The sequence below is a fragment of the Battus philenor genome, unplaced genomic scaffold (assembly GCF_028537555.1).
Source record: "Battus philenor isolate CCGP_79_NKW_IND1 unplaced genomic scaffold, ilBatPhil1.0.hap1 SCAF_28, whole genome shotgun sequence".
Classification (NCBI taxonomy): Eukaryota; Metazoa; Arthropoda; class Insecta; order Lepidoptera; family Papilionidae; genus Battus; species Battus philenor.
In genome coordinates this window covers 696,932-721,714 of record NW_027181691.1, presented here as the reverse complement: position 1 = coordinate 721,714, position 24,783 = coordinate 696,932, and the positions used below count along the sequence as shown (strand labels likewise).

Genomic DNA, 24,783 nt, shown 5'->3' with positions numbered 1-24,783 from the left:
CAAGAACGTAAACAAGACGTTACCCAAAAGACAATAGATGTATTTTACCGTAAAAAATAAGAGTATGTATTGCATAAAATGTTCCTAGAATTAAAGTGATTGATTAAAATGATTTGTATTTTTTGTAATAATTTTTGACTATGTTTAATCATAAACCTCGTTATACGCGAATTTCAGTTAACGCGATTTTTTTTGGAACGTATCCCTCGCGTAAAGCGGGGTATTACTGTACGTCTCATCTAAATATAGATTTTTATTTGTGTAAATGATATTTTAATTCGTCGTTAAATAGACGGTATTAATAAATGGACCGCAATATCAAATGTTGACTCTTCCCCCGGATCAGATGAATGTTTGTATTACAAATTGATTATGGCGTCACATATACAAATAATTGTACAAATATATTCCGACGGAATATGATAGATTGTTTACCTATATTACTTTAGCTTTGGAATGAGGTGAAGTTGGAATTTATGTGCTATATCGAATCATAAAAGAGAAAATCCGTAGATGAAAGAAAGTAACCTATATGACCTGCGTATTTAAAAAGTATACGGACCACATATACATAAACAGTCAATTTCTGCGCCTTAGCCCGTCACCTTCCGAGGGCGTTAATTCACGCCCGAACAAATCCAATTTTTTTAATAGGATAGTAAAGACTATATTTCTTGCTGGAATCCGATTGAAAGTACTTATAATAAAAACCTTTTAAGAATTTTTTTTTCGGTAGTTTAATTTTTATCAATTATAAACATAAGTTTTCAATGTAATAATGGTGGCGGATGTTGAGTGAAAACGGCATTTTTTGCCGACCACAAACAGGCACGCCGATATTATGATGTCCACTTGAACCCTTTAGCCTAGCATCATCAGACTAGGGCTAAGTTATTCCCTTTCTATAGTAAGAGGTGACTAAAATGGCACCAGGTTGACAGGCGTCGATTGGAGCAGCAATGCGAAGTGGTCTCGTGTTGCTGTGGTACAGCAAGGATGCCGGAGGAAGCTCAGCTTTCCCCCTGGATGTGTCTTGGCACAGTACTGAGAGACAGCTGCGGGTTCCGGAGGAGATCCGGCGGTCCCTCTAAAGGTAGTGTGGACGACCACCGACGAGGTTTTAGTGGATAGGAATCCTTTGTGCCCCTGGTCTTCTCCCAGAGGATAGGATATCTTTTGTCTATTCAGATGATTTACTCCCGCAAAACAAAAGAAAAGACGTCCTCCTTCTATCTGCTATCATCGGAAGACGTTGGGTTCAGGGCCCCTTCCAATTGATCCTATTGGAAATCTATGGAGAAGGCCTATATATATATAAGTGTGTGTGTGTAAAATATAAAGTAATAAGTAAGTAAGTACATATAAATGTAAAAGTAATGAGGAACGAATGAAAGGCGATACAAAGCGAAAGGGAAAGACAGTGGATTTGTGGAAAGAAAGAAATTAACGGAAGATAATATGAAGTATGAAAGAAGAGAAAGAAAATAAAAAAAGTATGTGAAAAATTAAAAAAAAAATTTAAATAAAAAGTCCCTGTCCCACACCAGATAGGGGGTACGAGAGGCTCCCAATAGCGGGGGCCATATATATATATATATATATATATACATATATATATATATATATATATATATATATATATATATATATATATATATTTATATATGTTTGTTAACTACCCGCTACTTATGCCTACACTGTTTCCATGCTATGGTTGTCTGTAAGAAATTGCCTCGTGTGATAATTGTACTGTACGTTTTTCTTTACTATTATGCAGCTATGTATACATTTTCTAGCGTGTACAATGAACAATAATGAATTAAATATAAAAAAGTTGTGTAGAAATCTTATTATAGTTTAAAGGATGATTTGATCAACTTATTTATTAATCATATTTTGAGTTCGTACTCCTTTTTTAAGTTCAGAACTGTCCCTTTCCAAAGGTCGATGTGTAATATTAATCGCCGGGTTCAGTATCCTAGTTTCATTGTACAAAAGCAGAAGAATATATTAATTAAATAAATAAATATGCTTCGTTCTTTCTGCCTGATAGCGTAATATCTAACCTATACGCAATATCAAAGATTATTTTAACATATACACCACTGATTAACTCCAATACTGGTGTTATTCATTAGGTTGTATAAGTAGAAAAGGCTTTACGTGACTTCATTTTAAATAGGCACATCTAAACAAAAACGTAACATACGGTTACATTAGTAACATATAACATTGTATTAGGGGTACCAGAGAGTAATGTCGCTTTGTTAAGTTAAATTTACACGGTTACATTTTTAACAAGTTTTTATATATAATGAACGATATATTCACCTTTGTTATCAACAACCTTTTGCCGTCTAGTATACAAATGCCGGAGCGGTAAAAATCAATCCTTGTCCACCTATGATAGGGATTAAAGGAGGTATTTTTTGTATATATGTATGTATTTGTATATATGTAAACCCTAAACTACCTTCTCCTTCATGTCTCTCATCTCCATCCAAAGGTTGTCTAGTAGAGATCGCCCCGTACGATTAGGCCGCTTCTTGTACCTTTAAATGAATTGTTTCTTTTTTTAAATTATAATGTATGGTGTACAAAACAGTGTAAATAAATGAATAAATGGGGACAAAATAAAAATCCGAGGTCCAGTAAGAGCGTTCACCGAAGTGATATTATCACTCGGCGACCTCCCAATCCGATAACACAGTAGCATGTAGCGACCCGATGCGAGGGTCCCTCAAGAGCCTTCGAGCTTCGCTACTTCAAAAGAGGTTTTAAGCTAGACGTCCTCTGTGTCCTGCCATCTGAAACCTGTGGTCAGCAAATGTCATTTGTGGTAATACTATACTATTTGTGATAAATAAAATAGTAATCAATATGGTAGATCTCAATTTGACAGGAGAAATAATCAAATTAAACAAAACAAAGCTACCATAGATCGACCTAACAAAGGCTGATAACGGGAGAAAATTCCCCGTAATAGCTATATGATCCTTAAGCATGCGTTGAACTGTATCCTTTATTTTTCACCTTTACCAACTGTAAGTAATAAACCAATATTTAGCCACTTCCGCACATGCAGTGGTAGCCGTGCAATGAAATGCACCGCCCGCCAACCCGCTGATAAATGCGTATGCGGCAAACAATGCGAATCACACAACCGCCACCGTCAAATTACTCAACACGTGTTTCACCCCTCCACGGGGTATCTTCAGGAGTTATGTTACACCGATTAGTGCCAAACACAGAGTCCTGACTTGACTTGGCCGGCGGTGCATTTCATTGCACTACTACCACTGCATGTGCGGAAGTGGCTAAATATTGGTTTATTACTTAGGATGGACTTCCGCGAGGTAACGCCTGATTCCATTAAATATTTACCAACTGTGTCTCGCCTGATCTCAAGCGACGACGAGATTATGATGGTACATGCATGTTCAAACCTATTCACTCTTATCTAGAAGACTCCCAAGTTATAATTGACTGAAAATGGCTCCTGAAAGTTGTTTCATTCTTTGGCTGTTCATGTAAAAATGTTAGCAAAACGCTTAGTGCGAGTGGAAGCAAATTTAACATGGTACGGATGCAGTAAATTCGTGCGTCTTTAGTCTTTCTATGGATGAAAGGATGAAAAGATTCTCTTTGAAAGTGTTTGAAAGTGATTTTGATCTCCAAAATAGAGTCTGTAGAGAATGTCTACAGAACATTGTACTTTGAACATATTGCCAACACCGAAAAGTCAAAAATAATGATGAAAAAGTAATAACATGTACGTATATATAAACATATATATATTTGTACACGTTATTACTATATACTCTCTTATTTAATGAGAGAGAGAGAAAGAAAATTAGTTTTAATAACAAATTTGTTTCTTTTCTGTAGATATAAGAAATCTATGAAGGAAATTATCAAAAGTCCAGTGATGAAATGATAATAAATTAAAAATAGTAATATAGATAATATATGTATTTAAAATATTATCAGTTTAAAAACAAAACTTAATTCACATATTCCCGCAACATGGCCTATTAAGTCTTTATATACCATCATTTATTCAAACTATACACATGTAGCAGTCATGATTACACGCGAACTTTGATAATTACGTATTCACAAAACGGCTAGCCAACCAGTACGTTTGCATGGCATAGGTGCATGATTTTATCATTTATTTTGCATGCATAGCTCATTATTAGTTGTATTTATGTTTCTTTATATTATGTTTTAATTTTTATTTACGTCATTTTACATTCAAATCATCAACAAACTTTCGTTTGATTAAAAAAAAAAAAACGTCAACACGTGATAACATTCCGAATCGATTCACGATAAATTTAAAAATAGAATGTTAAAATTATAAACATGTTATTTTATTATTTAGAACACTAGGTGTTTACAATGGCGTGACAAAAATGTGGTTTTTCATTTCGTAAGCAGAGGTCCATAAAAAATTCTAATTGAAATATCTGCTTACAATCGTGAAGAACTAAAATATAGGATGGCTTCAATTATCATTTTAACAAAAGAACTTGCATGGTTTAAATTCAATACGTGTATTAAAGAGATAATTCCCACGTTTTTTTGGATGGTAACTGTCAATTCGTGGATTTAATTCAGCTGCAATGGAATATTCCATAGTTAGATCGATTTTTTTTTTATAAATTTTAGTGAATATGTCCACAGAATCAGTAAAATTCAAAATTAGTTTACGAAAAAAAAAGGTTTGTGTAACTCTGATTTAAATTTTTTCCAGAATTAAACAAAACTAATAAATAATAATAAGAAAATAAATTTAATAACGACTGATTTGAAACGACGACAATAATATTATTAATAATACGAAAGTAAATCTGGCCGGTGAAAGGCCGAACGCACGGTTCGTTAACCTATACGTCAAACGCTAGAAAAAAAAAAGTGAAAGTGTCATTACTCGCCGCGTTCCCGCGCAGAGTGGACGTTCGCGCGCGAATTAAGAAAGACAAGTTGTGAAAACAAAGTGTTTGTGTGAAGAGGTTCTCCTCTTAGTTGTATATTTATTATATTGTGGGTACTCCGCCCCCGGCGCTCGGCCAATGACGCAGAGGGCGCCGCCCCCACCCGGCAGGGCGCCGCTTTGCTTCCTAACCTTGCTCCTGTTACTCAATGCCGGTAAGTTCTCTCTGGATCGAGGATCGTTCGGAAACTAAATGTTTATTACTCTGTGTCGATCGATTCGAATTTTAAATGAGAAATTTCTGAACGATTTTCGCGTCAGTACATTTTTTTTCTCTCTAATACAATGAAATGTATATTTAACAATGTTTTTTCTTCTGATTTTATGTCTTTATGATTTGTCGCATGGGCAGGGCCCCCCACTTAATTGACGAACGACCTAATCAAGGTCGAGGTTGTTAGATGCTGGAAGCCCAAGGATCATCTATAAAGGGGACCTTTACTCTCGGTTGATATGATGATATATATGTTTATATAACATATACCCCGTCATACTTGGTACTGTCAAAAGCATATACATCGACCATTCGTAATACTATAGAAAAGTTTATAAAAATTAATACAATTACATACAAAAATAAATTTTCTACCACATACACTTTTAGAAATTCCGTCTGATTAAATAACTTTTTGTCGTTATAAAAACTATTTTTATGTAAACAGTTAAAACAAATATAACATGAAGGCTCAGGGTCTGGTTAAAAAAATCTGGATAACGAGACAAAAAGATCCTTCCGTGGACATCGTATCTTCCTGAAGTAACACGGTAGATCATTTTGATAACTTTAAAAGCCAATACTATAAATTTATAGAAACCCACGCTTCCCTGCACCTCCCACGCCGAGCGTGCTTCCTACAGGGAACTTCAAAATGTCATACGGGGTTCGCTAACTTCAATATATAACTTTATCTATTCAAATAAATTAAATTTTGGTTTCTGTTTATAATATTAAAATAACCGCTATTTACTACATACACGACATTTGTCTGTCTGTTTGTTTTGGCTAATCTCTTAAATGGATCGATTTTGACGAGTAAGAATAGACATAGGTTACATTTATTTTATAAAAATTCTTAAGACAAAAAAAGAAAGTAATCTTTTTTTTGTGTAATCCCAAGCGGATAAAATCGCACGCAAAGCTAGTATGTAAGTAAAATTAACAGAATAATTATTGTGTACGAAATAATAAAATAGAACATCGATGTAAATAAAATATAAGAATTTTTCTTCTCTTATTCTATTGTTTGTAGTCGTGTGCTCTCTTGTCACAGCTATCTACTATCACCTACTCTCTCCCTTTTGTCACATTTGTTTCTCCGATCGAGGCAGATTCAAACGCAATTCCGCGAGGGCCCTCACCTGTTCCCACTGCTGGGTTACCTCATGAACTTGTGCCATTCACTCCACCCTGGACAACAAGTATTTTCATAACATTATCTTGCGTAGACTTGATCCGACAGCCACGAAGCAAGGTAACTTCAGGGTTTAAAGCTTTTCACTCTACCCTGGACAACTAAACTCTCTATAACGTTTTCCTCTAGCATATTCTAGCATAATTATTTCCAAATTTTTAAATGAATGAATGTAATTTAGAAGTATCGTGTGATAGAACTACGGAAGTGCATTTAACTTTGGTAAGGTATCATAAATTGGATAGGTTCAGTGAAGATGAAGCTAATCGGATGGAACAAAGAAGTGAATACAATAAAGTGGTAAAATTACGTAAATAGAGGAAGCGACATTTCACTTGCCAACCAAAATGCCAGTTCTTGGTGACCAGGAGCCAGTAAACGCGACGCGGGTAGGTCCCTTCTAAATGAACTGAAGTCATAGTTAAGGTTGCTGGAAGTCGCTGGAAGCAGGTAGCCCAGGATCTTTCATCTTGAGGATCTCTGGTGAAGACTCTACCGTTTGCAGTGGGCGTCAATTGGCTGAAAAGAAGCAGAACCATAACACCACAATATTTAAAAAAGAAGGTCTTGCACCTTTGTGTACAGCCTGTATTGACTTATAGATCTGAGACGTGGTCGCTTACGATGGGCCATATAAGAAGGCTCGATATCATCCAGAGAGCAGTTGAGAAGATTATCAGGAGTTTCGCTGCGAATCGAATCGTAGATGAGATCAGGTGAAATATCAAAGTCATCCAAGATGCTCGAAGAATTGCTAATTTGTAGTGGCAGATGATGGCCATAGAGAAAGAAGTAAGAAAAGGACCAATATTTAGCCATTTCCGCATATGCAGTCGTAGTCGTGCAACAATGTGCACCGCCCGCCAGCCCGCTGATAAATGCGCACGCGGCAAACGATGCGAATTACACAACAAACACCGTCAAGTCACTCAACACAGAGTCAGATCAGCAGATTAGATCAGCATGCGTAGCTGAACAGGCGCGTTTGTACATTAAATCAACCAAATTACAAAAAGTTTGGTTTAACCAACAATGCAAGGACTCTGTGTTTGGCACTAATCGGTGTAACATAACTCCTGAAGATGCCCCGTGGAGGGGTGAAACACGTGTTGAGTGATTTAACGGTGGTAGTTGTGTAATTCACATTGTTTGGCGCATGCGCATTTATCAGCGGGCTGGCGGGCGGTGCACTTTGTTGCACGTCTACCACTGCATGTACGGAGGTGGCTAAATATTGGTCCTTTTCTTACTTAGGATGGACTTCCGCAAAATAACGCCTGATTCCATTAAATATAGAGAAAGAAGTTTATCGTGTGGCGGCCACGGTAGATGCAGGTGGGTACGCCCACCACTAAGTAGACAAACCTACACTGGATGTAAGCAGTGCAAGACTGATCATCGTGGTGATCATTTTTGGTAGACCTATATCATCGCAGTGGGCGTTAATCGGCTGAAAAGAAGATTTCCAGAATATCCTGTGACTTATCATGACATCATCATCTCAGCTGATAGACACCCACTTCACTGCTTTTCCCAAAGATGATGACCGGTTTTGCGCAGTTAATATCCAGCGACAAACAGACATATACTATGTATGCATAAATAGATATAAAAAAGCATAACAGCGAACGAAGTCGAAGGCACAAGCTATCTAATTAACTTTATAACTTGTCTATACCTGTTCACCTTCATATAACCTTTTAATATTTATAATTGCGTACTCAGAGTACTGAGGTAATCGATGTTAAATAGTATTTACTGCATTATAAACCGTACAGTTACATTACACATGAAATATATTGCATTGACATCCTGTATAAGGTTATGACATCAATTAAGCTTGTTGTTACACGAACCGTGATATACAGGATGATTTATGATTGGTGGAAAAGCTATCAAGGGTCAATGCAAAAATCAATAAATAATTTGATTAATATGAAATGAAAATAATTATTATTTTGTTTATCTGTCCCCGCTGATTAAAGTATCTTTAAAGTTGTAGACAATTATATATATATTCAAGCTGATCCCGCAAATGTTGTTTGGCCATGTATGTTATTTCTAGGAAACATTAAAAAAAAAAACAAATAAAAAATCAGGGTTGATCGTAGAGAGATGAAAATTTAGGGTTGTATGTATTTTTATGCTGTATCATAAAAAAAAATAAAAACAAATAATTTGTCTAAAAAAAATTTAGAGGTGGACCACCCTTAACATTTAGGGGGATGAAAAATAAATGTTGTCCGATTCTCCGCCCTGGCCGATATGCGCTATAAGATTCACGAAAATCAGTCGAGCCGTTTCGGAGAAGTTCAATCACGCACACTGTGACACGAGAATTTTATGTATATATATATATATATATATATATATATATATATATGTCTGTGTGTGTGTATACATATCCGGTTATGTAAATGAAATTTCAAGAAAGAATTCGACGCAAATGAACAGCTTTAGAAAGCTCCAGACCCTTTTCTTAACCAAAATATTGCAATGTTTGAAGACTGTCTTTCAGTGTTGCCGGTGATGACGTATGGATCTGAGACGTGGTTTACGATGGGTTTCAATTAAGACTCAAGGTCATCCAGGGAGTAATGAAGAGGGTTATGGCTGGCACTTCGATGGGAAAATATAATCCGAAATGAGGAGTTCCGCAGAAGAATTAATGTCACCATTGTGGCTAGAAGAATTGGTCATTGGGGCGGAGAGGTTCTCGAGTGCTGATCACGAGCCGATAGACGCGGCGTGGGTAGACCCCCCCCCCCCTAGGTAGACTGACGACATAGTTAAGGTCGCGGTCAGCGTAAGACCGGACATCGTGGTGATCTTGATGAGTTAATATGACGATGAAAGTAGACCAATGTCTTGCAAAATTTTTTTTACCATGCCCCCGACTAAAGTCTTTTTAAAATACTTACACCCCCCTATACAACATACATATTTTTATATTAGACCGAAAGAGCTAAAATCATGTCGAGTCAATTTTACAATTGCTCACTCCTGGGACGTGAGACCCACATTGGTAAACACTGGTTTTAGAGTGATAACTATATATGGCAAGTAAGAAAAGAACCAATATATAGCTACTTCCGCCAATGCAGTAGTAGTCGTATAATAAAGTGCACCGCCCGCCAGCCAATACGAATTATACAACTACCACCGTTAAATCACTCAACACGTTTTTCACCCCTCCACGGGGCATCCTCAGGAGTAATGCTACACCGATTAGTGCCAAACACAGAGTGAGCTCACTCTATATACACCATTTAAATTTTTCATACATAAAACCAAAAATTCGATACAAAATGAATACTTGAAAATTCGTACACAACCTGCTATATATGTTATAAATTGTTAACACTGTGTTAAATTTTTTTACAAGTTTTTTTTAACTTACTACGATACTTTGAGAGTTAAGTTTAGAGAACATAATTACTTAAGCAATGCCTCAAGTTACATTATCAGATGTGAACCGGACCATTGTGCAATCTTTTAAACTGTGGACAAAAGGAATAAACACATGTAGCTATATAGCAGTAGCATGCTATATAGCTTGCTTTTAACACAGTAGCATATAATGGACTTCTATTATAGTTGTTTAACATTGTAAACTGAATTATACAGAATGATTGGTTATTGATGTAAATATATATATTAATAATATACTTTAGAGCTTTTAAATCTATTTCGAATTACCTATGAGGTAACTTTGAATGTATGTTACAGTAATTATTTTTATTACTGAAATTCGACATGCTAATAAATTCTTGTAGTGCAATTTTGGAAATTTAGACGAAAAAAAAATTTAAAATGTTTTCTCTTACTATATAACTTTATTATATTAGTACATAGAGCTTTATTAGAAGATATAACATATATTTCCAATCACCCTGTATAAAGTGATCCTGTTGAAATACGTCGAGCTTTAGCATTAAAAAGTCTGTAACAGATAGTAAAATTAATTTTATTTTTAATTGTCAAAATTTTGAAAAAGCTTTTTATTACTATGTTATCATTACGTTATTTATATATTTCTTAAACCATTGATTTTTATTAGTATATGTCTTACAGTAATTGACAGCATATGAGATATGCATTCACCCTTTTTCATGCTGCTGCAATATGAAATACTATTTTTGAAATTGTTTATTTATATGATTTTAAAATACAGTGTCTTGATATAGAAATATGTTTTAATTAATACTTTATATAAGAACATTAAAAAAACATGTTCACATTATGTTTACGTATTTAATTATTTATGTAAATTACAACTGTAAATAATAAACATATACCTAATGCTAAAATGAAACAACAGCTCTTAATAGATACCGGACTGTTTGGTTGTAAATGTGACAACAGCTCCTAGTAGATACCGGGATATCTGTTTGTATTTCGTGCGACAGGGATAACGCTTTACGAAGTCGAAATTAGCCGATTGTCTCTTTCTAAAAGTCGATGTACTATATTTTGTTTAGCTTATAAACTATGAAGTTTATATGTCAGTATGTTTTAAGTTGTGAGTGAGAATGCAGCGCGCTCCTGCGACTATAATCTGCTAATCGCCACCGTACAGCTTGACTCCAGTTCGCCCCTTTGTTTACACTTGAATATACTTATTGTAGCGGTGAAGAACAATGGCTTGCTACTCCTTGTTGTACAATAACTTTTTATTTATTTATTTTTTACGAAATCTAAACTATTTACTACTCATTATTACCTTTATTTTATCTTACGTTTATTTAACCTTTACTTTTATTTTGTTATCATGCGCAAGTCAGTGTTGATGGAATTAAAATATATATACATAGACACATATATGTCGGAACTCTTTAGTTTCGGAGTGCGTCGACAGATGGCGCTAGTTGTTCGTGAACGTATAAAAGGGACAGCGCGCGGTAGAATTGACATTATTAAAGGAGACTCGGCAACGACACGACATTTACACATACATATATATATATATATATATATATATATATAATTTCGTTTAAGAATATTTCTAGAATTAAAATTGCCTACTCTTTATAATATTAGCTAAGCCAGTATGTCTTGTCAAAATTGGTCCAGCCATATCACAGATCACCTAGAACAAACATACAGACAGAGAAATCAAAAAAAAAATAATTTTGATATATGCCGTACATATTCATATGTAGTTAAAAACGGTAATTTCAATATTATAAACAGATTTTATAATTTTATTTAATTACTGTAATTTATTCTAGATGTATACAATTCGATAAAAATAAAATAAATAGATAGTGAAAAAAATATTTCTATATTTCGTATGAGCACCTCCCAAAGGTTTCTTTCATGTTATATCAATGTCCGAAACATTTATGTAGTATACATTTAAATACGTATTCATATACAAACCACTCTCAGGTTCGTAATGTTGATTATATTGAGAAAAACCTGCCAAGAAACTATATATTTACTATGTTGAAGCCAATTTTACAATTTTTTCTTTTATAAATCTTTCTATTTGTCACGCAAAAAAGCCTTACACAAATACCAGATACATTTATCTCCTATATAATATTATTAATAAATATATGCCTAAACATAACACAAACAAATTCAAAATATAAAGGTAATCGTAGCTATCTTTTAGAGTCTTATCAGCTTAAAGAAGAAGATACAGGATGATAGTAAATACGTGTACAGTCAAATAAATCTTTCATTTACAACGATCAATTATATTAGTCCAGCTAAACTAACTTAAAAGCTCTAGTCAAAAATAATATACTGTCATTAATAAAACGTTACGAGAATTTAAAAATGGAACGTTTATAGAATCAAAAGTGACGTGCGATAAAATCGAAAGCTATTCCGTCCCTCCGTCGTCCCTCCGTCGTCCCTCCCCTTGTGTCGGCTCAGCGATATCCCTCCCCTTCGGAGACGCACCGTGAAATCGACAACAGACAATGTGACGGTATAAAGTTTTCGTAAAAACGGTTTACAATCGCTTTATTACAAAGATTATCTACATGGATGTTAATTAAAATTTTATTAAATCGTCTTTAAAAACACAAATAAAAAACCTTATTACAATACGAAGTATAATACATATACTGATAAAGCTTCCATATCTATATACAGCATCCGGCGATAAATATTGCATATCGACCTTTGGAAAGAGACAATCGGCTAATTTCGGCTTCGTAGAGCGTTATCTCTGTCACACGAAATACGACTGACAAACGTCACAAAGGTAGTGTGTGACAGAGATAATGCTCTACGAAGTCGAAATTAGCCGATTGTCTCTTTCCAAAGGTCGATGTGCCATATTTGTCGCCGGGTATTGTACACCTATTTATACTACGGAGAAACTTCTAGTAAGTTCGAGATAGTACTCGGTTAGAATTTCCGAAAACCGTACTCGAAAACCTATAAATAACTTCAAATTCACGTGTGTTCACGGCACTTCTTGATCCTAGGGTTCCGTGTTTATTGTTTAAAGGGTTCTGTAACTCGTGCTTTGTAACAATATGTTTTGCGATTATGCTACCAAGCTTTAAATCGATTTAAGGTCATAATAAATAGAACTTACGTTATGTAAGGTCAAACTTCTTATACGTTACAGCAAGGTTAGGTTACATTTTATGCCTCACGAGCAAGGATAAAACATATGAAAAATTTGTCGTCTGTCAACGAACATTAAAGTTACAGTGATTGCATTATATATATATATATATATATATGTGTGTGTGTGTGTGTGTATAAATATAGGTATGTGTATGTATATGTATATATTTATATATATTTATACATGTATATATGTATATATATATATATATATATAATATTTACTACTTTAAAGGTTTTACATCTATAATATATTGTTATTGGCCAGTCACAGTGTAATGAAAAAATAAAGAAAAATAAAAACCGATGTACCCTGCGCCCGCGCAGTTAATTCATACAATGCTATAAACTTTGTCTCATGTTGAAACACAAACTTTCACATACCTACACTTTCTCGTACCGATTATCGTAAATATGTTAAAAAATTTCTCTTTTTATCACCAAATATAGTTTATTTATACATATGATTATCACAAAGATAGAATACGTATTTTATTTATAACATTCTAACCTATCCGTATCTACAAAACCGTAATACGACCAATATTGATGTATGGTTGTGAAGCTTGGACGCTAACTTTGAAAGAAGAACAAAAACTGCTAGTGGCGGAACGCAAAATCATGCGGAAGATCTTGGGACCAGCGAGAAATCAAAACGGATCTTGGAGGCTCCGAAAGAATGCCGAAATTGAGACTATAGTAGCACAGCCAAATATCATTGGCGAATATAAAGCTCAACGAATCCGCTAGCTTGGTCACTTGGAGCGAATGGGATCGGATCGGAGCGTGAAGGTAGCGTACCTGGAAAAACCGAGGGGTCGAAGACCAGTGGGTAGACCCAGGTATCGCTGGATCGATCGCGTTGAGGCAGACTTGCGCGAATTGAATGTCAACCAATGGCAGACGATGGCGCAAGATAGAGGAGAGTGGAAGTCTCTCGCTTCAGAGGCCAAGACCCACTTTGGGTCACTGAGCTAGCGGAGTAGTAGTAGTAGTAGTATTCTAACCGGAATCCTATAGTTAAAATTGATATAGGGCAGTAGATATACGCACGCTGTTATGTTTAATCATACCCTAGAGATAGCAACAATGTCTTGTGACTTTAATCACGTCGTCATCCCACCAGTGGGTGACCTATCCACGTCTCGTCTACCAGCTTGTGGTCACCATTCCAGAACCTATCAACCCCAATGGTCAAAAGCTTTTTTTAAGGCCTCCGTTTTTACGACCTCACATAACATTCCCTGTCTTGGATAGGCAGGGAAAAATTTTCAAATAATTTATTAACTTTCTAAAATCATTTCCGCGTTTTTCATTCGACCTTCTCAATTTCTCTATCTCTTTCCTCTTTTTTTCTATCATAATCATTCATTCCATTTCATTCTATTATCATTCATATATTATCTTTTACTTTTCCATTTCCTCCTTGACTAAATTTTTTACAATTATATTTTGTTTATCTGTATTTTTCTAACAGTTCTGCTTTATAATTTCTATTTTCTTTTATTATTATAATTTATATATCACAATTTTAATGCTTATTTTTTTATCACAGATTTTTCTTAACTATTGTTGCGTTTTGTTGTCTTTTACTCGTATTAGTCTAATATCGGCCTCACAGCCATTAGTTGCACGAACTATGTGCCAAGTCTACTGCCACTTAAACCGTGTAATTTTTTGAGCTACGTCGGTGATCTCGGTTCTTCTGCATATTTCCTTATGTTTTATTATACCTCGCAGCGAAGCCTTAAACCTTCGAGCTTTCTTACGACTTTACAATCGACTTCATGAGAAGGCTGTAGTCAGTCCACCATGTGGGCAGATGTCCCACGCAGCGTTTAAGTTTAATATTCAAAATAAACAAGACATTTATACGCAATTACTTTACAAGTCAATTTGAATCTGTATAAATTATAACAATTAAATAAACACCGAAATTAATCAGCGAAAATGTTTTCGAGTGATGAAAGTGAAGAAACGTTTTCATCCCCCTCGATTCCGTACATTATGATAATAACAATGGGGCGACCGGTTGAAATAAAATAGGGGATGATACAGGGGGTGCATAAATATACCAGGGATGCTGCAAGGAAACGATTTGATGGCTTGAGAGGATACGAGATAAGTAGGATTATTTATGGTATTCGATTGATTTTACGCATTGACTAGGGTAGCGACAAGCCCTGTTTATAACAGAGCTTTATAACAGAAACTAATGGGTAATTTAACATATTTTAAACACCTTTTACGTTTATTTTGAACGTAAAATATTATCGTATTATTTCTTCTGCTTATCAACCAGTGCGAGATCTCGCATTGCCCGCGATTTTAACCAGTGTGGAGATGGATACGGTCTTGGACCAGCTCTTCACGGGTCACGGGGGATTCTCTGAGTACCTTCACAGGTTCAAGCTCAAAGAGGACCCCTCGTGCTTCTGTGAACCGGGCGTGGGCCAGACCGTAGTCCACCTTGTGGCCCAGTGTTCCGCATTCGGGGGACTCCAGTTCAGCTTCGAGTGCCGGTTTGGCGTAAAAATCAGGGAGGAAACAATAGCCTCTCTGATAAAAGAAAAATCGTCGAAAGATGACTACCTGTCATACTGTAGAGAAATAATTAAAAAAGCAATTCACAAAAACCAAAGCTAAATAACATTAATTAAAATGTAAATGAAAAATAAGTAATAATGATAATAACACTTAGTAAATTGTAAATAAATAAAATTATAAAGCTAATGTGCAATAAATGTAAAACAAAAAAAAGAATGTAAATAAACAGAAATAAAATGATAAAATGCTAATGTGTAACGAGAGAGAAATGGAAGGTTACAGAGCGAAAGAGAATGGAAGAAGAAATGTGGAATGAAAACCGAATAAGAGATTATAAGATGCATAAATGAAGAGTAAGAATATGAAAAAAACTGTAGAAAATTAAATAAATGTAAACAAAAGTCCCTGTCCCACGCCAGATAGGGGGTACGAGAGGCTCCAAATAGCGGGGGCCAATTATTGAGACTATTGAGATTTTAACCATGTCGTTTCACCTAGTGGGGGTTTTACCCACGCTACGTCTACCAACTCGTGGCCATCGATTCTATATAAGTCACTGTATATTATTAAGAATATTAATGTAGCTGTTCCCTATAATTACCTTCGTCATATAATAATATAAATTATTTATTTCCAACGCCACAATACCTTGGACCTCACCAGCTGATTCCTGAACGCCCAACAAATACAAACTATTTATTGCAATATACAATTATGATATTTGGAACTGTTTTAAAAATATATCTATTTAGTTCATGTGATAACATAAAACTTCTGAATCAACTTGTACTCTGAACAGATAATGCGATGCGTGTTCGATTATCGGGATACAACCTTATATAATTTACACTTTGTGCATTAATTATATAGGATTGCCACAGCGCACAAATAAGCTTTCCCAAAGATGAGTAGCAGCGTCTTCGTACCATAATACCACACTGCAATCGCCAACTTCCCTGCCAAGTGTGGCGATTATGGTATATCCCTTTATAGATATCTTTGGGAGAGTCCTATGTTTTGCAGAGGGCGTCTATGAGTTAAAACAACGATTACAAACATTCAGAATACGGTAAATGAGATATCATAGATATCTTTGGGGTGGTCAATGCCTTGTAATATATATATATATATATATATCATCGTCAGCTATAGGACATCCTTTCCTAAACAAAAGCCTCCCCCATAGATTAACAACAAAAGTACGATTTATAAGCGGCCTACAGCGCTTATATACAGTAATACTCCGCTTTACGCGACCCCGTTATACGCGGTTTCACTATAACGCGAATTGCAAATTTCGCGCTCAAATGCCTCGAATTACGCGAAAGAGTGCATATAAATATAATGTAGTCATCAACTTCTCTATGATGTCTTGACCATCTGTCAAACAACTAAAAACAGTGTTGGGTGTTATGAACGTATTTTACAAGAACGTAAACAAAATGTTACCCAAAAGACAATAAATGTATTTTTCCGTAAAAAATTAGAGTATGTGTTGCATAAAGTGTTCCTAGAATTAAAGTGATTGATTAAAATGATTTGTATTTTTTTGTAATAATTTTTGACTATGTTTAATCATAAACCTCGTTATACGCGAATTTCAGTTAACGCGATTTTTTTTGGAACGTATCCCTTGCGTAAAGCGGGGTATTACTGTATACACAATAATAAACTATAGTCTACACGGAAAACATGCCTAATTAAACAGACGTTAACAAAAGAGATTAATCAAGGTATGTTCCAGAAATAAAAATCTGAACAAGTAACTGCCTGTAATCCGCATTGAGTCCGCAATGCGGATTACCTTTCATATCTCCTCTGTGTCGGAAATAAAATAGCACATGTGGACCAGAAATAGTGAAGAATGGAGCTAGCGTAAGCAGGTCTGTCGGATGACCGATTTGCTTTGAGAAAATCGATTCCGAGACTAATAAATCAGGAAAAGATATAAGTGGAGTGTTGAACTCTATCTTTTTTATATAGTTATAATAGAATAGGCTTTTATCTTCCATCTCACCTGATGGAAAGTGTAGATGAAGACGAAGGTACACGCCCATTCAAAAGAAACCTGTTCACTCTACTTTTAACGGCTCCAGGGTTCAACTCTGAAGAAAACTAGACTCAGACTGGTCATTTCAGATCTTGGCGACTCTCACCAAAAACGATTTCTGGGTATGTCAACAACGTATGGATGAAACTTTTGCCTGCGCCTAGTAGTCCGATAAAGGAATGGAGATGGCTCAATCAGTTTGAAAAGAGCTTTTCAAATGGAAAATTCTTTTTTCAGAGAGAGGTTATACAAAGGTAAAGAAAAGCAGGCTCTATGAGTGGTACAGCTAAGGCTTGCTTTTTTTAAGGCCTCCGTTATTATGGACCACAAGTTAACATGTTGGACAGGGTCTTTTTTATTATTTTTTTAAAAAAATTTTCACATTATTATTTCTATATTCTATTATTCTTCACAGTTTCATTCTTTCATCGTCTGTTTTTTACGATCTGATTTACTTGTCTATTTCTACACATCTTAAATTTTAACATTTTTCCAATGTGATTGATTATTGGTGTAAAAGTTTAAAAATGGGTAGAAGAGGGATTCATATATATATATATATATATATATATATATATACACACACATATATATAAATAGCTTATTAGTCAATGTTCACTCTGAAACACACATAATACTTAAGTTTGGAATTGCGCTATTGTGGAATAAATTCTATCTCGAAAAACACGTAGACTTTTCATTTAGCCGAAAAATACAGGATGATTAATTATATATATAATAGCTAACGGCTTGAATGTATAGCCCATTTGTCAACAAGAAGCTTTAAAACTTTTACACGTTTTTCCAATCAGCTTGTATAAAGTGATCACTCTGGAATATGTTACATTGATTTCTTTTTTCCATTGGAATGCAACAGGACTACAACTTCTAGTAGTACAAATTCTGCAGAGATCGATAGCGAATAATAATGAATTTTTGTCCGAAATATGAATGTACTATTTCTTACTATATTAACATTATGTTATTAAATCTTTCTGAAACCAATATTTTTTATGACAGCAAACGACCTATACATTCACCCCTTTAAATCTTTTACACTTATTACAAATCACCCTGTATATGTCAGTGAAATGACCACGGTAGTATTTTTAGTAATGACATCTTTACCGAAATCGTTCAGTTAAAAGAAATTACCAAATAAAAATTGTAAAAAAAAAACCGGTTTGATTATATTGTCAAAACATTACTCCGGTTTTACATCTGTCAGATAAATGGTGGAAACTTGAAATTGACTATGCCTGTTCATTCTACTATATTAATGGAGAAATCTTTCACAGCTATCGCTGTCAAGTTATGCAATGAGCAACCAGAACCAATTATATGGACTAAATCGCTGTCAGCATTTAAAAAATGGTAAAAGAGCACTTCCTTGGCCTCTAAAATAGGATATTTATTCGTATGTAATACTTTTTACACCTAAAATGTATATAAATAAGTATAATTGTATAGTAATGTATGTATGTACATACTAAACTACAATCTCCTTCACGTTTCTCATCTCCATCCAAAGGTTGTCTGGTAGAGATCGCCTCGAGCGATAAGACCGCGTCTTGTACCACAACATGAATTGTTTCGTTTTTTATTATTATTTATATTATACAAAAAAGTTTAAATGAACAAATAAATATTATTCAGGATATTAGAGTTGAATGAAGTTATTTGTCTGTCCTTTTTATTTATTTATTTTTTAATTTCCTTAGTCGACGTATTCGACGCGTTCCTCACAAAGCGAACTCGATATACATCGTAACAAAGCGAAATGGTTACTCGATTTTATTTACGTATTTTTACGACTATCTCTCGTTTTCTTATGATCACATTAAGGTACTTCCACACAGACGGTAACTGTCGCGCGTGTTTTGATTCAATATCTAATAATCTATCTAATTTGGCTTTGTACAGTTTCTTCGAAATTGGGGTCTTAGGAACAGGAGGTCAGCGAGATAAAAGTTATACGCTGGAAGGTTGTATTTCAGATACAAGGATGACGTTTGCACAAAGAGGGATCATACCCATGTAGGTTTATTATAGTGTTATAATTGTAATGTGATGTAGGTTTGCAAAGCGAAGAGTATTCAGTCGGAACCAACCCAGGCCGTTTCAGATCTTCGTTGGCACGCAGACACCAGTGTCATGAGTAAGACGTAATGTCACCTTGGAAAATCTATCTCTTGTAAAACCTTTACTCTTACAAAGTTTTTTTTTAATTGGAATTATATGTAACACGAACTACAATTTCAGACATCATTGACTTACAATTGCTCTACAAGGTAAGAAGATTATGTTCAGAACTTCTCCATGAGATAGAATTAGAAATAAAACCCGGAGACGAATGAAAGTGACAGAAAGAGCCTTGATTAATGACTTTTAATAAATTACCACGGAGTCCTTAAAGTTCTACAACGAAGATCACGGACTGGAACGCCTAGCATAAAACATTCGCCTACAAATTGAACAAACTAATATATATTGCTAAGATTGTAAGACTAGATGCCAACCTCTTCCAACTGTTCATATTGGAATTCTATGAAAAAGACCTATGTTTAGCATTAAAGCAGTAAAAACAAAATATTATTCCAAATCCAAATTTGACTGTACAAACTTAAAACCTTACAAAACTGTTTCTAGTAATAACTTCTGTTTATATTAAAAGTTATTTTTATTATATTTACATCATAAAAACTAGCGACTTGTTCACATTTTGTTATGTTCTTAAGTACAACACACATGAGAGATTTTTAGAAACGCAATAAAATGTAATGGCGTTTGTGTGAAGCAGTCTTTATCGACGTTTCAAGTGTCGGTGCTGTGAATTCGCAGTAAAGTCTGTTTTATAAGCCATGAACGAGGCGGTCTCCGGTTTAAGTGTACTTAAAATGTATTTTTTTGTATATTGATATCGAAATTTCCTTATAATATATATATACAAGATGATTTGTTGTAAGTATAAGACAAAAGTAAGACAAAATTGGTATCAAAATTCAGATTACTACGTATCAAAAATTAATTATTGTGAATTTATTTGGCTGTTGTCTTTTTTATATAAAGGATGATATGAAACAGATGTAAATACTAAAGATTTTTGTTGACAAATAAACTGAATATATTAAAAAAATTATGATTTCATACCACCTATAACGAAACACCCTGTATAGTCTAATCATATCGTATATTAAAACATTATCAGTGACGGTGTAATAAACTTAAAAAAAATATTGTGTGAGCCTAGTGCTCGATGCCCACAGATTATAAAGTTTCAACTGTCAACAGAGTTCGCACAGGTAATAAAGCGGCCTTCGTACACCGCTTCGCCTTTGTAGCTATTCCTTAATATTAAAAAAAAAGTTTAAACTGTACAACGGAGTTCTAGAAAAATATTAGATAATTTTGATGTCTAGATTATTTATACATGTAAAAATATTAGTGCCAACGGGTAGTTTTAACACACTATTACAGCACCCGGCGATAAATATTGCACATCGACCTTTGGAAAGAGACAATCGGCTAATATCGGCTTCGTAGAGCACTATCTCTGTCCCACACTACTTATGTGACGTTTTATCAGTCGTTGTATTTCGTGCGACAGAGATAACGCTCTACGAAGCCGAAATTAGCCGATTGTCTCTTTCCAAAGGTCGATGTTTAATATTTATCGCCGGGTACGGAACACACATTAACTTATAATTACTGTAGTGTACACCCGTATTAATAATTGCATTGAACGCATTCGTACTAAGCAAGAAGCAATTACTCCTGTAGTTCATAATTGCAAAAGATACAGTACCAGGCCATAAATATTGCACGTCAACCTTTGGAAAGAGACAATCGGCTCATTTCGGCTTAGTAGAGCAGTTATCTCTGTCGCACGAAATACAAACAGTCCGGTATCTAGTTGTAATAAAATTAAAAATAGTAATGATTCTAATTCTCAGTTACTTTCATTTCACTGTTTGCGCTCTCAAAGAGGTCAGGTTTTATTACAATGTCTCATTTTAACAATAGGTATAACGGTGTTATTATGTACAAATGTAATTTACCTAAATAATTAAACACGTTAACATAATGTGAACATGTTTTTTTTATTTTATTTTATCCCAACCTAAAGCCGTCACTTATAGAAAAAATTGTGTATTTAATACAAAGAATAAAAATAATTATTAAAAGAAGCAAATTATACTTGTTGTAACAGCTCCTAATAGATACTGAACTGTTTGTATTTCGTGCGACAGAGATAAAGTTCTACGTAGCCGAAACTAGCCGATTCTCTTTCCAAAGGTCGATGTGCAATATTTATCGCCGGTTATTGTACATTAAAAATTGGTTACAATCTAAAACCAGTTAGATTTGTCTATACATCTATTTCATCTAATTCTGGACTATCAATTTAACAAGCCGTCTATGCTCTAGAGCAGTGATTTCCAAAGTGGTCTATATCGACCCCTAGGGGTCTATGACAACCTGCAAGGGGTCTACGTCAGCAAAAAAAAAATTTGGGGGTCCATAAAACGAAAATGGGGGTCCACAGACGGGACATCATTAGCCGAGGAGATTTAAGGTTAACCCTTACAAAATTGACGCCAAATGTTGATAATTTATTATGAAAGCATCAGGTTCATCCTTCTCACTAAAAATATTGACTTATTGCTTATGTTATTTTATTTTAAGTTTATTTAATGTTACGTATATTTTACATAACAGATACAAAAATTTATTTTGAGTAGTTTTAATTTAAATTCAATTAATAAATGTTTATATTAACATGTCTTTTTACTTTAAGTTTTTAACACTAAACTTCACTACAGTTAGAAATTTACAGGAAATCAATATCTGGTAAGTAGGGGGTCTACCCAACACGGCAACACATGGCAAGAGGTCTACGACACAAAAAAGTTTGGGGAACTCTGCTCTAAAGCTATTATGCAGATATATGATATAATGTGGTCGCTCGTGATGTGTATGAAAGTGATTTCTATCACTACGGAATACACCTACACAAGAGTGTGAATGACAAAATAATCACTACTATTAAAAAAGTTATCTTAAGTTTTTTATATTAAGCCACTTTTTTAAAATTAGTGTCAAAGGTAAATTGTATAACATACTAATCCATAACTAATATAGCCTTTAAGTTATGTTACTAACTTACTTATATTCTATGAACTGATTAGATTCTGAAATAAAATTCATTCATTCGTTGTATATTTTTGCAACGGTATTTCCAAAGAAATTTATTGGTTACATTCGCAAAAGTCTTTGGTACGTGACGCAGCGTTGGCGGAGTGAATTCGGTACGCGTTGGATGCTGGAGGAATATTGATTTTTGGAACGTTTCATACGTGATGAAGTTTAGATATGAACTTGTACGATTGATTGTTGACGTAAATTACTTTGATGGTTATCGATGGTTCAGAGGTTATAAACTGATGGTTTAAATGGCCCAGTTTGAATTTTCGCACTGAAAATATTAAAAATACGAAATTAAATAATCATTTACGAGGTCAAGGTCGCCCAGAAGAAACGGAGAGGGCTATGCTTGGAGTTTTGCAGCGAGTAGAACCAAGGTCACCGAAATATCTCGAAGAGTTGTTTGTGTTGCAGTGGGAGGAGCACATCGCTCATGCAACTCGAAAGGTTCTAGAGTGGCGATCACGAAGTAAAGGCTGCTTAGATAGACCCCCAACTAGTTGGATCGACGACATAGTTAAGTTAAGAAACGAAGATTTAATACCAACTTAATTAAGCTTTAACTAAAAGCTATATAACTTATGTTTAGATTCTCAAGTCATTCTCACCGGTGTTCAACTTAGATTAACTTGGTTGAACTTATTAATCACGATACACTTTAATTTTTAACAATTATTATCATCTTAATTATACTACTAGGCATATATAATACTTCTGTAACTTTGATCCTATATGAAAAAAATTCTGCTTTAACTAAAAGCTATATAACTTATCTTTAGATTCTCAAGTCATTCTCACCGGTATTCAACTTAGATTAACTTAGTAGAACTTATAAACGATACACTTTAATTTTTAACAATTATTATCATCTCAAATCTACTTTTAGGTATATATAATACTTCTGTAACTTCGATACTATATGAAAAAAGTTATACCATTCGCGTGTATGTGTGTGCATTTATATATGTGCGAATGCAAGGGCGTGTCCGTGTGCGTGTTCGTTTATACAGTATGATTAATTATAGGTATTTAATGGATTCAGGCGTTACATTGCGGAAGTCCATCCTAAATAAGAAAGGACCAATATCTAGCCACCTCCGCACATGCAGTGGTTGTCGTGCATGAAAGTGCACCGCCCGCCAGCCCGCCAGCCCGCTCATGCGACAGACAATGCCAACTACACAACCGCCACCGTAAATTCACTCAACACGTGTTTCACCCCTCCACGGGGCATCTTCAGGAGTTGTTACACAGATTAGTGCTAAACACCGAGTCTTTAGCGACTGCGCATGCGCATTTACGAGCGGGCTGGCGGGCGGTGCACTTTCATGCACGACAACCACTGCATGTGCGGAGGTGGCTAGATATTGGTCCTTTCTTAATTATAGGTATAAAAGCTTTTAATATATGAATGTTATATGAGTTTGTCAGCAGCAAATTCTATACATCTATTTTCAAACACCATTTATAAAGTGATCACTCTGAAATATGTTACATTTTTAGTAAGAAAAGGACCAATATATAGCTACTTCCGCAAACATATACACATATACATTTGGTCCTTTTTTTACTTAGGATGGACTTCCGCAAAATAACGCCTGATTCCATTAAATGTTACATTTTTTTATTAGAATGCGATAAGCTAACAACTTCTAGTAGTACAAAGTCTGTAGAAACACATAGTTTGTTTTAGATACTACTAGAGAGATAAATATACACATACATATGTACATATATATATACATGTATTAGGGGGACCGGAAAGTAATGTAACTTTCTTAAGTTAAAATTATACAACTACATTTTTAATAAGTTTTTGTGTCTAATAAACAATATATTCACCCTCGTTATCACAACCTTTTTGCCATCTAGTGTACAAATTTTGGAGCGGTAAAAATCAATCGTTTTTTCTGTATAATATACTGACAGACACACGATATTACTTTCTGGTCCCCCTAATATCTGTGTATATATAT

The 24,783-nt window shown here is 34.6% G+C and overlaps 1 protein-coding gene across 1 annotated transcript in view; it reads left to right on the top strand.

Annotated features, from left to right (window-relative positions):
- Nucleotides 1-4,872: 4,872 nt before the first annotated feature.
- LOC137925948 (protein Skeletor, isoforms B/C) overlaps nt 4,873-24,783 on the top strand; it is a 50,479-nt gene continuing 30,568 nt past the window's right edge. Inside the window, exon 1 of the mRNA XM_068769444.1 lies at nt 4,873-5,154. Within this exon, the coding sequence (XP_068625545.1) occupies nt 5,079-5,154 (76 nt within the window). The 5' untranslated portion in view covers nt 4,873-5,078. The remainder of the gene's footprint in view (nt 5,155-24,783) is intronic.